Source organism: Saccostrea echinata, unplaced genomic scaffold, assembly GCF_033153115.1.
Source record: "Saccostrea echinata isolate AGI-Se365-2 ecotype Australia unplaced genomic scaffold, CSIRO_AGI_Sech_v1 ptg000009l, whole genome shotgun sequence".
Classification (NCBI taxonomy): Eukaryota; Metazoa; Mollusca; class Bivalvia; order Ostreida; family Ostreidae; genus Saccostrea; species Saccostrea echinata.
The window spans coordinates 22,034,289-22,050,062 of record NW_026889758.1 but is presented as its reverse complement, the minus strand read 5'-3'; the positions used below and the strand labels follow the sequence as shown (position 1 = coordinate 22,050,062).

General features: G+C 34.7%; 1 protein-coding gene across 1 annotated transcript; it reads right to left on the bottom strand.

The window, feature by feature from the left end:
- Positions 1 to 2,722: 2,722 nt before the first annotated feature.
- LOC133182034 (dicarboxylate carrier SLC25A8-like) lies at positions 2,723 to 15,318 on the bottom strand. Its single transcript, XM_061316740.1, has 6 exons — positions 15,194 to 15,318; positions 11,821 to 12,064; positions 11,320 to 11,515; positions 11,016 to 11,225; positions 10,488 to 10,770; positions 2,723 to 4,065 (listed from the first exon to the last, which is right to left on the bottom strand). Exons 2-6 carry the CDS (start codon positions 11,980 to 11,982, stop codon positions 3,900 to 3,902), a joined length of 1,017 nt encoding a protein of 338 aa, XP_061172724.1. The 5' UTR covers positions 11,983 to 12,064; positions 15,194 to 15,318; the 3' UTR covers positions 2,723 to 3,899.
- Between the last annotated feature and the right edge of the window lie 456 nt (positions 15,319 to 15,774).

The following is a 15,774-nucleotide window of genomic DNA, read 5'->3' as shown; positions in this document are numbered from 1 at the left end:
GGGCACTCTTTGGGTAAAATTTCAGCCAGATTGGACCAAAAACGCTTAAGAATTTTACAGAGATTTGCTATTACCTTGAACACTAACCTAGAACTTTGGCTTAAGAACACTGCACATCCTCTACCAATGGGAACTCTATAGGTGAAGCTGAGCCAGGTAGGGCCAAGGGGAGGGGAAATATGCTCTGGATTTTACACAAAAAGGCTTTCATCTGTTAAAAATTGAGTCTGGGTCATGCACACCCTCTACCCACAGGAGCTCTCTTAAGTGAAGTATAAGCCAAACTTGGCTAATGGGAGAGAAAATATGCTCCAAACAATGATTTTACTCAGAAAGGTTTTCCAACCTTGAACTTTGATCTAGAAAATTGGTTCAATATGGTACATACCCTGTACTCACAGGCACTCTTATAAGTGAAATTTGAGTATGACTGGGCCAATGGGAGAGAAAATATGCTCCAGACAAGGATTTTTATCAAAAAGGTTTCAACCTTTGATCGAAAATTGGTTCAATATTACTTTGCACCTTCTACTGATGGACACTCTATTGGTAAGTTTGAGCTAGATGGGCCAAGGGGAGAGAAAATATACTCCAGACAAGGATTTTTCACAAAAAGACCTTGATCTTTCATCTAGAAAATTGGTTCAAGGTCACTGCACACCCTCTACCCATAAGCACTTTATCGTAGAGTATGAGCCTGACTCTAAACAAAAGAATTTAACTCAGTCATTTTTATTTAGATAGGATACATGTACATACACAATTTTTCAAAGTGAACGGAAATTTACCATGTAAATTTCGGCAGCTGCTGCCAAGCACAAGAGGGAAATGCTATTATTTCAAGAGATTTTTCTATGAATTGGTTTGCATTAAATCATTATGTTATTGATGTCAAGAAGAAGAAAATCAAGAATAATAATGGATCCCTCTTCGGCAGTGGTGGCAATTTTTCTTTAATGTTAAATTCCTGTACACTTTGAATTTGCTGCTGTGTCAAAGCAGAAAGTTTAGGAATAAAATGATTTATTGATTTAACCACGTTTTAAAGCCAAGGTATTTATGTATTCAGATATGTAATGAAAAAATTTGATGATGTTGGACAGACTTTATATGCATTAACAATGGCTGAAAAATGAAATCTCATTATAGGCATGTATCATTATATCCGTTTGCTATGAATGTGTGATGCAGCCTCACTTAAAATCAGGATATCAAATGTTTCTTACAAGGAAATTGCAGGTAAAACAAATCTCCAAATCATTCATCAAATAAATTGTATTATATGTTGAAGATTTTAAATCCACTGAGTATTTCCTCCTTTATTTCTAAAGGAAACCATTGCCATTTATCACTTCGTAGACAACACTAGGCATATCACCTGTACAGATTTCTTGATCAGTGGCTGTTCCATCAATGAAATGTACTATGACGTACATGTCAATAATACAATAATTAGTCTTTTTAATCCTACCTTAAATGATTATTTATACAGATATAAATATAAACAATAAAATGTCTTTCTTTGGTTGTTAGTCGCAGCTATGGTAGAAAAAATTTACATAGCCCGCTTACGCGGGATATGTATTTTTTCTGCATTAGCTGCAACATTAATTCCCGTACTAACAACCAAAGAAAGCATTTTATTGTTTAAAACTACATTCTGTTCCGGAACTAGAGGCCCATAGACCACAATGCTCACCTAAGTCCTATTGCCCTTCTAGATCTGTTCTGCATCAGCAGTTGTCCCCCCTATATATTCCTATGTAAAGTTTAGATTATATATATTGTGGCCCTGCCCTACCCTAAGGGGTCAGGATTTGAACAAATTTGAATTTACAATACCTGAGGATGCTTCCATATAAATATGACTAATCATGGCTTTGCTATTCTTAAATTAGATTTTCTATACATTCTTATGTAAAACCTTGTTGGCCCATTGTGGCCCAACCCCATAATCAGGAGTCATGATTTGAATAAACTTGAATCTACACTACCTGAAGATGCTTCCATTTAAATATGAGACTGATCATGGCTTTGCTTTCTTGAGAAGAAGGTTTTAAAAGATTTTTTCCCCATATATTCTCATGTAAAACTTTGATCGCCCATAGTAGCCTCATACTATGACCAGAGGACTTGATTTAAAGAAACTTGAATCTACACTATGTCAGGAAGCTTTCATGTAAGTTTCAACTTTTCTGGTCCAGTGGCTCATGAGATTTTTAGCTCTTCTGAGCCGAAGGCTCAAAGAGCAAATGCTATGGCCATTTGTGCGGTGTGCATAAACTTTTTTAGAATATGGGCCATAACTCAAGAACCCCTTGGCCAAGGCCTATGATCATCAAACTTTGTCAGTTGATGTATCTTAGGTCCTCAAAGTACACTGACTAAAAAGTAGGTCACCTTGACCTACTTTTGAATTTTATGGCTAATCTTTTTCAAAACAATTAAGGTCATTAATTCGAATACTGAGAGGTTTAGTATCATTAAATCTTGTAAGATGATGCATCTTGGGGCCATAAAACATATTTATTAAAAAGTAGGTCACAGTGACCTACATTTTGAACTTTGCAGGCATTCGATTTCAAAGCCTTTTAGAGGCATAATTTGGACATTTTAAGGCCTATGATCATAAAACTTTGTAAGTTGATGCATCTTGGGTCCTCAAAAAATGTCAACTGAAAAGTAGGTCACTGTGACCTACTTTCAATTTATATGACTATAATTAAATATTTCAGGTACTAATTGGCTTAGAATCATCAAAGTTTGTCAGTTGATGCATCTTGGATCTTAGGAGTAGGTCAACTGAAAAGTAGGTTACCGTGACCTACTTTAGAAAATTTATGGCTTTAATTAAATATTTTGGGTACTAATTGGCTTAGATTCATCAAACTTTGTCAGTTGATGCATCTTGGGTCTTCGGAGCAAGTCGACTGAAAAGTAGGTCACCATGACCTACTTTTGAAAATTTATGGCTTTAATTAAATATTTCAGGAAGTTAATTGGCTTAGAATCATCAAACTTTGTCAGTTGATGCAACTTGGGTCCGCAGAGTAAGTCAACTGAAAAGGAGGTCACTAGTATGTCATCTGAAAAGTAGGTCACTGTGACTGTGAATCATCAAACTTAGTTGATGCATCTTGGGTCCTCAGAGAATGACAAGTGAAAAGTAAGTCACCATGACCAACTCTCAGGTACTAATTGGCTTAGAATCATCTTGGGTTCTCCAAGTGTTTCATCTAAAATGTAGGTCATGATGACCTACCTTTGGAATTTCAAGGGTTTATCCAAATATACAGGATACTTAGAGGCTTCAAATAGAAGTGTTAGGTTGTACAGTTTATCAGAAGAGCGATTCAAGGCCCTTGGGCCTCTTGCTAAATGACTGCAACCAATTTTCACTATCTTTATTATCTCCCCTTGGAGGAGGATGTGGTCCTTCATTTGAACAGTTTGAATCCCCTTCACCCAAACATACTTTGTGCCAAATATGGTTGAAATTGGCCCAGTGGTTCTGAAGAAAGAGATAAAATTGTGAAAAGATACCAACAACTGCAAAGACAGACAACGGACAAATTTGATCAGAAAAGTTCACTTGAGCCTTCGGCTTAGATAAGCTAATAAAAAATAAAAGTATCTGGAATTTTAATTGTACTAACTTTAGCACCAATTTAAAGCATTTAGAGTGTTCAACACAATCAAATGCACCCTGAGTAAACATACATGTACATATGACACAGTATACCCTCCATAAACAGGTGAAAGACTAGAATTCGTAAAAAGAAATTAATTTTAAAACATGTTAAAATCTTGTCTCTGAGGGATTTGTTATATTTGTTATCACATATACAGATATTTACTGTACTCATGCTTATATCAATACAGGCTTTCATAACCCCTCATCATCTACGTTTTCCATCTAGATGTACTTTTGTTGTCTTATTTACACTCTGAGCTGGAATTACTGTGTATGATAAGGGATTCGGATGAAGAAGCAGCTTTATTTTTTCATAGCTTAGAAATGTAAATGTATTCCAAGTCCCAAGTCTCACTAGTGCTGGATAAAATCTGCAAAAAATCATTTGGTATATAAAATGTATACACAATTTATACATGTACAGGTGAACTTCAGTATCTTAAAGACTGATATCTGGAATACCATGGATATGTTGAAGTGGTTTACAAAACAAAACACTTTATTCTTTGAAGTATTTTACCCTGGATATCTCAAATCCCTGGATATCTCTGAGTTTTTTTCGGTCCCACTGAGTTTGAGATATGGTTTGACTGTATATATATATACATTAGTTTCTACATACAGTGGTATTTGAACCTTCTTGTATAAACAGCTTGAATTTTATGATTTTAAAATACTGTTCACGAAGAACACAATAATGTACATGTTCCCAATGATGACCATAATAAAGGAAGTGAAATATTAATGTTCTAGGAAAGAGTGAATATTGCACTCAAAAATAAAAATTTCATGTAAAAATTTAAATGTTTTATGTAAACACATAATCTTTGAGTATAATGCTGAGTGTCCTACACCTGCATATCACTCAAAATTCTGCAATCACTTTTTTGGTTAAATAAGTTGGATAATTGTGTGTAATATCCACCTTTTCAGTAACAACAAATTTATAAATTTTGCAAATAAATTCCGAAATGCCTGCACCAGAGTTCATACTTACTCCTCTAACATTACACTACATATAAGAAGATGTCCGTAAAATATGTCTGGATTTCACTAGCATAGTAATTATAATAAATTTAAGATATGGTTTGACTGTATATATATATACATTAGTTTCTACATACAGTGGTATTTGAACCTTCTTGTATAAACAGCTTGAATTTTATGATTTTAAAATACTGTTCACGAAGAACACAATAATGTACATGTTCCCAATGATGACCATAATAAAGGAAGTGAAATATTAATGTTCTAGGAAAGAGTGAATATTGCACTCAAAAATAAAAATTTCATGTAAAAATTTAAATGTTTTATGTAAACACATAATCTTTGAGTATAATGCTGAGTGTCCTACACCTGCATATCACTCAAAATTCTGCAATCACTTTTTTGGTTAAATAAGTTGGATAATTGTGTGTAATATCCACCTTTTCAGTAACAACAAATTTATAAATTTTGCAAATAAATTCCGAAATGCCTGCACCAGAGTTCATACTTACTCCTCTAACATTACACTACATATAAGAAGATGTCCGTAAAATATATCTGGATTTCACTAGCATAGTAATTATAATAAATTTAAATCAAAGTCTAATATTTTTTTCGATAAACAGCCCTGAAATAGCAAAAAAAGAGAGTATGCCAGCAACTTAGATCTGCCAACCGTAACCACCTTGGTTACGGTTGGTGGATCTAAGTTGCTAGCAATTTTTTAATGAAACTGACATCAAGCAATCATTTAATACTTGATAAAACATCAATAGTGAATTATTCAATCAAAACTTGATTTAAGTGATATAAGGGTATGTTCACCTACTTGTGTTCCTACAGTAACTGCAAGATTTGAATATATGATAATTTGAAGTATTCCTTCTTATATTAAGACTATAATAACTGTAAGTAGAAACTATAAGATTTATTGTTCGTATTGTTCCTTCACCAGTGGTAAAAATTCAGTTTCCCGGACACTTGTGCGGGATTTCATCTAGTAGATAATAAATTAAACCAGACAATCTTAAATATCTTCAAATGTTTTCAACAAAATGTGATAGTACACTGGACTGGCATGCCAGAGGTTCCCAATCTCAAACAGAGGCACCGACACATCTTTTTTTACATTCAGAATGTAACTCATTATCATTCTAAACTTACCCTTTGTAAAATCCAAAGAAACTATAAGATTTATTGTTCGTATTGTTCCTTCACCAGTGGTAAAAATTCAGTTTCCCGGACACTTGTGCGGGATTTCATCTAGTAGATAATAAATTAAACCAGACAATCTTAAATATCTTCAAATGTTTTCAACAAAATGTGATAGTACACTGGACTGGCATGCCAGAGGTTCCCAATCTCAAACAGAGGCACCGACACATCTTTTTTTACATTCAGAATGTAACTCATTATTAGGTCTTTCCACCTTTCTGTGGAAAGACCTCTTGAAATGCTTATGTTTATTATTATTAGGTCTTTCCACCTTTCTGTGGAAAGACCTCTTGAAATGCTTATGTTTATTATTAGGTCTTTCCACCTTTCTGTGGAAAGACCTCTTGAAATGCTTATGTTTATTATTATTTTATTTCTCACCAGGACTTTTGAAACCGCAAGACTTATCGAAAAACTTTACAGTTCATGATACTGGATATTAAAAGTTATTTCGAAAAACGACCCCCCGTGTTTGACCCATGACCTCTTACGAAGTTATTGCCCCTTTCGCAAGAATAGCCTGTTATCGCTACTCCTTCGAAACCATAAACCGTAGAGATACAGAACCTTCACCAATGTTTTCGACTACTTGAGAGGACTTTTCAATCTTTTCATTGCGAAACGATTTGTCGAGCCCTTTAATGAATTACTGCCCCTGAGAGTTTTTGAAGTTTACGAATAATGACAAAATTCTCTAAACGATAAGTCGTAAAGACATGGGACCAACTGCATTAGATTTTGTGACCTCTGACCTTGAAATTTTTGTGAAGGTCAAAGGTCAAGGTCATTCAAAATATGAGAAAATTAGCTTTTTTAATATCTCTTTTGTCTTTCAACATATACTGAATATCTTTGCATCTGTAATATGTCCTTCTAAAACTATTTCAAAGATTTCATTCTTGTCCCCCGAGCTTGACCCATTCAAAAGTTGTCACCCCTAGTGCAACAAAACCTTGTTATCGCTACTCCTCCCAAACCGTAAACCGTAGAGATTCCAAACCTTCATCAGTGTCTTCGACTCATTTAGTACTCTCTTCATTCTATCATTGCAAAAGCATTCTTTGGTCCCTTGTATGAGTTACTGCCCCTGAAAGTTTACGCTGCTTACATTTAATGAACTTTTTTTTAAAACGGTGTATCCTAGAGACATGGGATCAACTGCATGGGCATGTTCGACCTTTGACCTTGAAATATAGGTCAAGGTCAAAGGTCAAAGTCATTTAAAAACATAAGAAATCCCTTATATATGTGTAAAATATAGCAATTCACCAAATGACCTTGAACTTTGACCTTGACCTTTGACCTTGACATTAGGTCAAATAGAAAAGCTAGGACATGCATCCAGCTCCAGTATCTGGTAAAAAGACAGAAAGTAAAGATTTCTTGGGTTTTTTTTTTTATTTTTTTTTTTTTGAATGACCTTGACCTTTGACCTTGACCCAAGGTCACAATCAGGCTTAAGGAATTGGAAGTAGTTACAATTCTTTGTTTAAAAGAGGCATAAAATAAATAATTAACCTACCCCCCCCCCCCCTTCTTAAAAAAAAAAATCACATCAACAACAACGTAGAATATTTCTGTCAAATTCAAACCAGACCTCGGATCGACACCATATTTGGTACAATTGTAGTATAGACCTCAGAGAAAGTTTCTGGAGAGTTTTACGGTGAGTCCTATAAGTTTATAGAAGTCTTGAAGTTTCACGGCAAAAACTACAAGTTCTGTTGTGTTTGTAATTAAAGTGCAGGTGAACGAAGAAATGATCTAAACCTTTTATCGGCTATTTCTTCAGATGTCGTTAGCAGCATTCGATTCTCCTGATATGATACGACATTTTAATACCAAGCATTCTCTCTTTCTTTTACATTTGGAATTTATTTGATTTTTATTTAGAATTAATCAGTTTCCAGAAATAGCGATTTTCGGTAGATCAAAAACAATTCTCACTTTCATTGTCGTGTTTCCCTTCTAAAAATGCATGTTGGGAGTTTAATTTGTGATACACATATTTAATTTAACCCAAAGAAATGCTTATTTAAATGTTTCATAGTTATTTCAGGATATTCAGTCAGAAATGTTAAAATCCGAACCCGATCTTTTAAGCTTACAACAAAGCTATTTACAAAAAAAATCAGCATGCTCACAATATCGATGAATCGGGCTACAGTCCATTAATACATTTTCATTAGGGAACAGTGTTAATGTTTTCTTACGCAGTCCGTCCCTTATTATTTAATATACTGCTTGCAAATTCAGGAACTATTTCCTTTTACGGAACTTCTTTCTTCCCCTACCGATTCTAAAAATACGCTTGCATTTCTTTTGTAGTCTTAAACAATTAACTTACGTGTGTTATCGGAATGCGTGGCCGAATGGTTAGCGCACCTGCCTTTCAACCCAAGGGTTTTGAGTTCGATCCCAGCTGGAGGAGCATTTTTTTTTTCTTTTCATTTTTTGCATTTTTCTCCTTTTTTCAGCCCAAATGACATGGAAACACTTAAAAAGGTGGAAAGGCCTCTAATTGTTCTCTGAACAATTAGTCTCCTAGTTATTATTATTATTCTTCTTCTTCTTTTTCTTCCCGGACTTTTGAAACCGCAAGACTTATCGAAAAACTTTATAGTTCATGATACTGGATATCAAAAGTTATTCCGAAAAACGACCCCCCGTGTTTGACCTATGACCTCTTACGAAGTTATTGCCCCTTTTGCAAGAATAGCTTGTTATCGCTACTCCTTTGAAACCGTAAACCGTAGAGGTACGGAACCTTCACAAATGTCTTCGACTAATTGAGGGGACTCTTCAATCTTTTCATTGCGAAAGTATTCGTCAACCCCTTTTATGAGTTATTGCCCCTGAAAGTTTTTGATGTTTACGAATAATTAAAAATTTTCAAAACGATAAGTCGTAGAGACATGGGACCAACTGCATAAGATTCATTGACCTTTGACCTTAAAATATATGCAAAGGTCAAAGGTCAAAGTCATTCAATATATGAGAAATTAAGCTCTTTTTATATCTCTTTTGTCTTTCAACATATACTAAATATCTTTGCATCATTAATATGTCCTCTTAAAACTATTTCAAAGATTTCATACTTGTCCCCTAAGATTTACCCCTTTAAAAGTTATTGCCCCTTTTATTGAAAACCTTGTTATCGCTACTCCTCAGAAACCGTAAACCATAGAGGCACAAAACCTTCACTAATGTCTTCAGGGTCTTTAGACACAACTTCAATTTATTCAGTGCGAAAGTATCCGATGACCCCTTATATGAGTTATCGCCCTTTAATGTCTTTGCGCTTACTATTAAACCTAATAACTTTAAAACTAAAAGTCGTAGAAGCATGGGGTCAAGTGCAATGTGACCCTTGACCTTTGACCTTGAATATTTGTTCAAGGTCAAAGGTCAAGGTCATCTCACAATTTTTAAAATTTTCATTTTTTCTAACTGTCAAGCCATTTATGGATTCTATTTGAATAAAAATTAACTTTAGAGAGTTAAATATGAAAAATATATGAAATTCGAAGAAGGTGGAAAGACCTCTAATTGTTCGAGAACAATTAGTCTACTAGTTATTATTATTTTTCTTCCCGGACTTTTGAAACCGCAAGACTTATCGAAAAACTTTATAGTTCATGATACTGGATATTAAAAGTTATTCCGAAAAACGACCCCCCATGTTTGAACTTTGACCTCTTACGAAGTTATTGCCCCTTTCGCAAGAATAGCTTGTTATCGCTACTCCTTCGAAACCGTAAACCGTAGAGGTACGAAACCTTCACCAATGTCTTTGACTAATTGAGGGGATTCTTCAATCTATTCATTGCGAAAGAATTTGTTGACCACTTCAATGAGTTATTGCCCCTGAAAGTTTTTGATATTCATGAAAAATTAAAAATTTTCAAAACCATAAGTCGTAGAGACATGAAACCAACTGCATTGAATTCTTTGACATTTGACCTTGAAATTTATGTCAAGGTCAAAGGTCAAGGTCATTCAAACTATGAGATATTTATAACTCTCTTGTCTTTCAACATATACTATATGCCTTTGCATCTTTAATATGTCCTTCTAAAACTATTTCAAAGATTTCATTCTTGTCCCCTAAGCTTAACCCCTTTGAAAGTTATTGCCCCTTGTGCGAAAAACCTTGTTTTCGCTACTCCTCTGAAACCGTAGACCGTAGAGACATCAAACCTTCACTAATGTCTTCAGGGTCTTTAGACGCAACTTCAATCTATTCAATGCGAAAGGATCTGATGACCCTTTATATGAGTTATCGCCCTTTAACGGCTTTGCGCTTAATAGTAGGCCTTATAACTTTAAAAGTATAAGTCCTAGAAGCATGAAACTAATTGCAATGTGATTCTTGACCTTTGACCTTTAATGTGTGGTAAAGGTCAAAGGTCAAGGTCATTTCAAAATTTTCAAAATTTTCATTTTTTTCTATTTTCAAGCCATTTCTGGATTCTTTTTGTATAAAAATTAACTTTAGAGAGTAAAATATAAAAATTAAAGAAATTTAAAGAAGGTGGAAAGACCTCTAATTGTTCGAGAACAATTAGTCTACTAGTCATTCTAAACTTACCCTTTGTAAAATCCAAAGAAGCCGTGGTTTTTCCAGAGTGACATTGTACAGTGAAGTATGTTGTTATACTGAGATTTAACAGAGTTCATATAGCGAGTCTTCACTACATCCACTGGTGATGAAACAACAGTTGCACAGAATCCTGCTGCTATGGCTGACACTAAGTGACATGGCATCCCATCCTGGAGTATCTGATTCCTAATTATGCACTCGTTGATTATATCATAGGTCACAACCTCAGATATGTTAATGATCCCATTCCTTGTCATGTTTGGGACACATCCTGCAAAAAATCAAAGTGTATTTTTTACCCTATAATCATGAATGCAATATTTCATCTGACTTTAATTTTTCTCTTTCAATTGATGCACCCTTCCAGACTCCAGCAACCTACAATTCTACATGAATTTTTTGCAATCTAAGTTCCCAATGGTAAAAATTCAATGTGGTCTGAGGATATTTCAGTGTTTTTGATAATAAGGGAGGTGTATTGTAATGCTCTATTTATTCTTGATACATGTAATGTACCACGCCAAAGTCCTTTAATCCCTTCTGTGATGTAGATATGTCTGTAAGCTTGCATTGTGCCAGAGTATCTTCCCTTGTTTGTCCCAAACTGGGCCTGCATGCGCACTTTGACGACTTCTGTAGGCTGTGCGAATCCCACTGCTAGGACTCCCGTTGTTACTCCTGCCAGTATCCGAATACTTACAGGAACATGAGCAAGCATCTCTTTATCTGTTACAAAGAAACAACAGCATTTATCAATGTTGAAAATGGACCAAAATGTTGAAAAATTTCCAATTCTGTTTCAAATATAGCAACTGCTTGCCATGATAGAGTAAGTCTGTGTAGAAGTGTTTTGTGCTGTCGTAACATCCCAGTTTTATGGTGGCAAAGCCAAGCTGACGATGTAGGGCAGGGGTTAGCCCTCTGTATAAACCCTTTATGCCTTCCTCTTTTGCCATGGTCCCAATGGTTCTCCATACACCTTTGTACCTCATTGGTCCATCCTGCATACTCTGAACCTGTACATAAACACTTCACAGTGACAATCTGTAACCCAAAAAGCTTAATAATTTTGATCTATATTGTTACAATATGAGGTAACAATACATACATGTACTTCATTAATTGAGATTCATTGTGATGGTCTGCAAATTCTCTGCATTTTTCAATAGTATATTATTTATAATTAATCAATGTATCCATCAGAGTTACATGAATCTAATGATTCGTGCTGTACTATATAACGTGTAAAGTACAATTCCACATACAATATACCGATTATGAAACAATGGCGGGTAATCAAAGATTTAACGAGCCCTCTCACCTGCAGTCTGACTTTGGCGGTGTCAAACTGGAACGTAAATATTTCAGCGATACATGCCCCTGCTCCAGCACTCACAATTTTGACCCACAAAGGTGTCTCTGTTCCGGTAACTTTATAAGTTTTTGAGTGGTCATGCCGCAAGACAGTATGATGAGAACTCATTGTAATCTATATCTGGCCATGTAAGCTATATTGAATGTGATTCTTCAGACATTTCACTTAGGAATTCACTCCAAACTGCATACTGAAAAAAAAAGAATGATAAAAATTATAAAGGTATAAGCAAAAACGATGCTTCAAAATGTTTTTAGAAATATATATTATCTACTATAAGGAACCATGGTACAATTATAAATCTTAAACTTTATGGTTGACTCTAAAGTGGGATTAATCAAAAATCCTCTCTTTGGAATGAATCTAACTCGAGATAAATGAAGCTTTCACATATGTTTTGTCTTTTCCTCTGCATGATTCTTGTGACAATTTTGAAGATTTCTGTACTTTAAAAAAATTATCTCCCTTTGAAAAACAGTGTAGCTCACCTCAGGATGCTTTGTAACAAGTTTAGTTGAAAGTGGCCCAGTGGTTCTGACAATAGACGACAGACAAACTTTAATCAAATAATTAAGTTCACACGTTTTCACCTATGTGAGCTAAAAACTACTATGTATCTTATTAGGGAGATGGTAGGGGAGTTCTATGGCAAACTCATCTAAATAAAATACTTTTATTTTAAAGTTCCCAAAAAGTCCTGCTGTACAGGTGCTAGTGAAATAAAATATTTGATGTTTTAAATACTCTGGAATACATGTATATGATATCTCAAAAGCTTGCTTATCAAATCCTCAACAAATGCAGTCCAATTGGACACAGCTAGGAATGCATAATAATTATTTTGTTAACATCTAAATATGTTTTAAAATAAAAAATGGTTTGACAGTCAGGAACCTGGTTATCATTTAGTTAAGATACAAAAACAGCAGTGTTGTGCTGGCAGACATATAGTTTTCAAGAAATGGTATTACCGTAATAAAGGCCCCACCTTAATTAGAAACTAGTACACTTTTTTTCATTTGAATTTTCAACCATCCTAAAAAAACAAATTTAGAATAGGTATATTACATTCATTGTGACAGTGTACATGTTTTATATTCTAAAAGTTGAAAGGGCTTGAAACATGGACAGGAAATCATCAAAACATGCAATCTCAGATTTTAAGGAAGCATGGTTGGCTGACCTGTCAATCAAACAGAAAGTTGTTCCTCATTTGATAGGCAAATGGTATGATAAATGATGCATCGGGTACATTCTGCTTGTGTTAGCATACAGTAGGGGGCTTCAAGAGGGTTTTTTTGGCACCATAGTCAATGTTTGTAGTTTGCTTCCTCTAATGCACTCTGACTACCTTACATTACCCATTTTGACATTTACTGGAGGCTTTACAAGATGTACAGTGCACTTTATATTTATTGCATCTGATAAATATTACTGAAGAAACTGTAAAATCAGCATTGCAAAATGTTGGTATTCATTTGATGCACAAATTGGATGTAATCATTGTTAATTCATGTAATTGTGTGTTATTAAAACAACAAAAGAGTAATATTATGAATTACATCATTCATAATGCCTTTAAGCAGATGTGATAAAAAATGACTAGCTGTCCACATATGAATTAAGAGTTAACATGGTTAAAAGCATGTTTCTATCACGTACTTCATGCATTCACAGCATTACAAACTACCAAACAGAAATCATATTTACCTGTTCTATAGAAAGTTCAGGTATTTAAATATACAGTGTACAGGGGGTATATATATATATATAATTATATATATATATATATATATATATATATATATATATATATATATATATTGTTCTTGTTCCCTGTCTGTCCATATGTCTTATTTTCTCATCTTCAGAACTTCTCCATTTTTTTTTTAAGAAAGTAGCCATTAAGAAAGTTACAGGAGAGGAGAAAAATGTGAAGGACCAGACCAGGATTCAAACCCGGGCCAGCCTCCTTTCCTGTTACAGATTTGGTGCCTTGACCACAGGATTTGACTGGGTTATCGCAGCCACAATGCAAAGTTCTAACTTAATTTAAATAAATGTAATGGGAGAGGAGAAAAATGTGACAGACTATACCGGGATTTGAACCTCACAGGGCCCCCTGAACCTCTAGTCAGATACTCTACCATCTGAGCTATCTGCATCTATAAATGTCACTTTACACAGCAGGGGACATTAAAAAAGTAAAAGGGGGTCTGGGGTTCCTTCCTTAACAGGGGATGAGGGGGGTTACCAGGGTAACCTGGGGATCATGTCACTAAAGGTGGGGAAATTCCCCTGCCCCCAGGTCTTAGGGACAACCCTGATGCTTGTATACCAAAGCATCCACATATTTTTTTTTATTATTATCAATGGATAAAAAATTACAAGATTCTTTGATGAACAAAAATTATTTCAATAAATTTGCTTCATTATTCAAAAGTAGGTAATTAGAGATTACAGAGCCCACCTCAAAGAATATTATCTTTATGTAAGGCAAAGTCCATACTAACCTAATAATCTATAGTAGTGTGCATCCCTAGATGCAACATTCATGCAATTTTGGTCTCATATGGCTTGCAGTTATTTGTTCTAACTTTAAAAAACTTATTATCCAGAAAATATAGGTCAATTACAGCATTTGATGCAAATTTGAAAGTGTTCATTCCTTGATGCATCATCCATGCAAGTTTGGTCTAGATAGGGCTTGAAGTTACACTGGAATGATCAGTCTGCTCCAAAAACTCTAACCTGGTCACTCATCTGGAAAATGTAGGTCAAATACAGCATCTGAAGCAACTCTGGTAGTGTTCATCTCTTGATGCATATGCATCAAATTGCAAGTTTGGTTCAGATAGGCCTTACGTACAGTTTCTTGGTAACGGTCGGACCTGCTCCAAAAACTTTAACCTGGGACACCGAGGACGAGGATATGACATAAGCTCCCCCAAACTTTGTTGGAGTGAGCTAAAAATGCATCAAAAAGTTAACCAAAATTTACTAAAATTGACAAGAGTTAATATGCCCCTTTACCTATAGTAATTTTCATAAGAAATTATGAACCCAAGTAATGCTTTCCCTTCATCATATTTTGTTAGATTTTTTATTATACATTTATTTTGTACATTCTAGAGTTTATTTATAACAAAAGAACTATTGTTGCAATCTGTTTGATGTTTCATGATAGACTGGACTAATCAGTATTAGTTGACCACAGGCACTTGTTTCACAGGGATGCCCTGTGTATATAGTAGGCCTACCCCCATAGTATATAAAAACATATGCCATGCTTACAGAAATAAGTGTTTGTGCTTCTTACCTGTTACAACATAATACCCTATGTCCATATCATTAGGTGTTTAACATTCACACATTGTCAAAGGGAAAGTCATACATTGGCATACATAGGTAGGCCCTAATTAGGCTAATAGGTTCAACAATATGTCAGAGTACACTACATATCCGTTGATGGGATGATTTGGTACCGGGATAATTCGACCTAGAACACAGAAGGATTTACTGCCTGTATTATAGTATAGCATAGACCTTGAAATATAGGTATATATGCGGCACATGCAGTTCTGCATACATCGTTACGACTCTGTAAGCAGAAATGGTAGATAATCAACCAGAAGTCTCTGACGAGACTGTGGCGCTACTGGTTTGTTCCTTAAAAAGTAGTACTTGGACTTGAAACTGTGCAACACTAAGTTACAAGATTGAAAAAGACACACACACACACACACACCCTCACACACACACACACACATACATACACACATTTCAGTTTGCTTCGAATTAATACAGCCTGCTCAAAGATTGCATATACCAAAAAAAATAAAACTATATAAAAATATTTTAAAGTATCTTTAAATCGCTTAAATATATTACTTTCTAATT

Coding starts and splice junctions, on each gene's coding strand:
- LOC133182034 (XM_061316740.1), bottom strand. CDS start 11,982: ATGAGTTCTCATCATACTGTCTTGCGGCATGACCACTCAAAAACTTAT. Junction 11,226..11,319: donor CACAGACTTACTCTATCATG/GCAAGCAGTTGC, acceptor TCTTTGTAACAG/ATAAAGAGATGCTTGCTCAT. Junction 4,066..10,487: donor TTCTTTGGATTTTACAAAGG/GTAAGTTTAGAA, acceptor GATTTTTTGCAG/ATTTTATCCAGCACTAGTGA.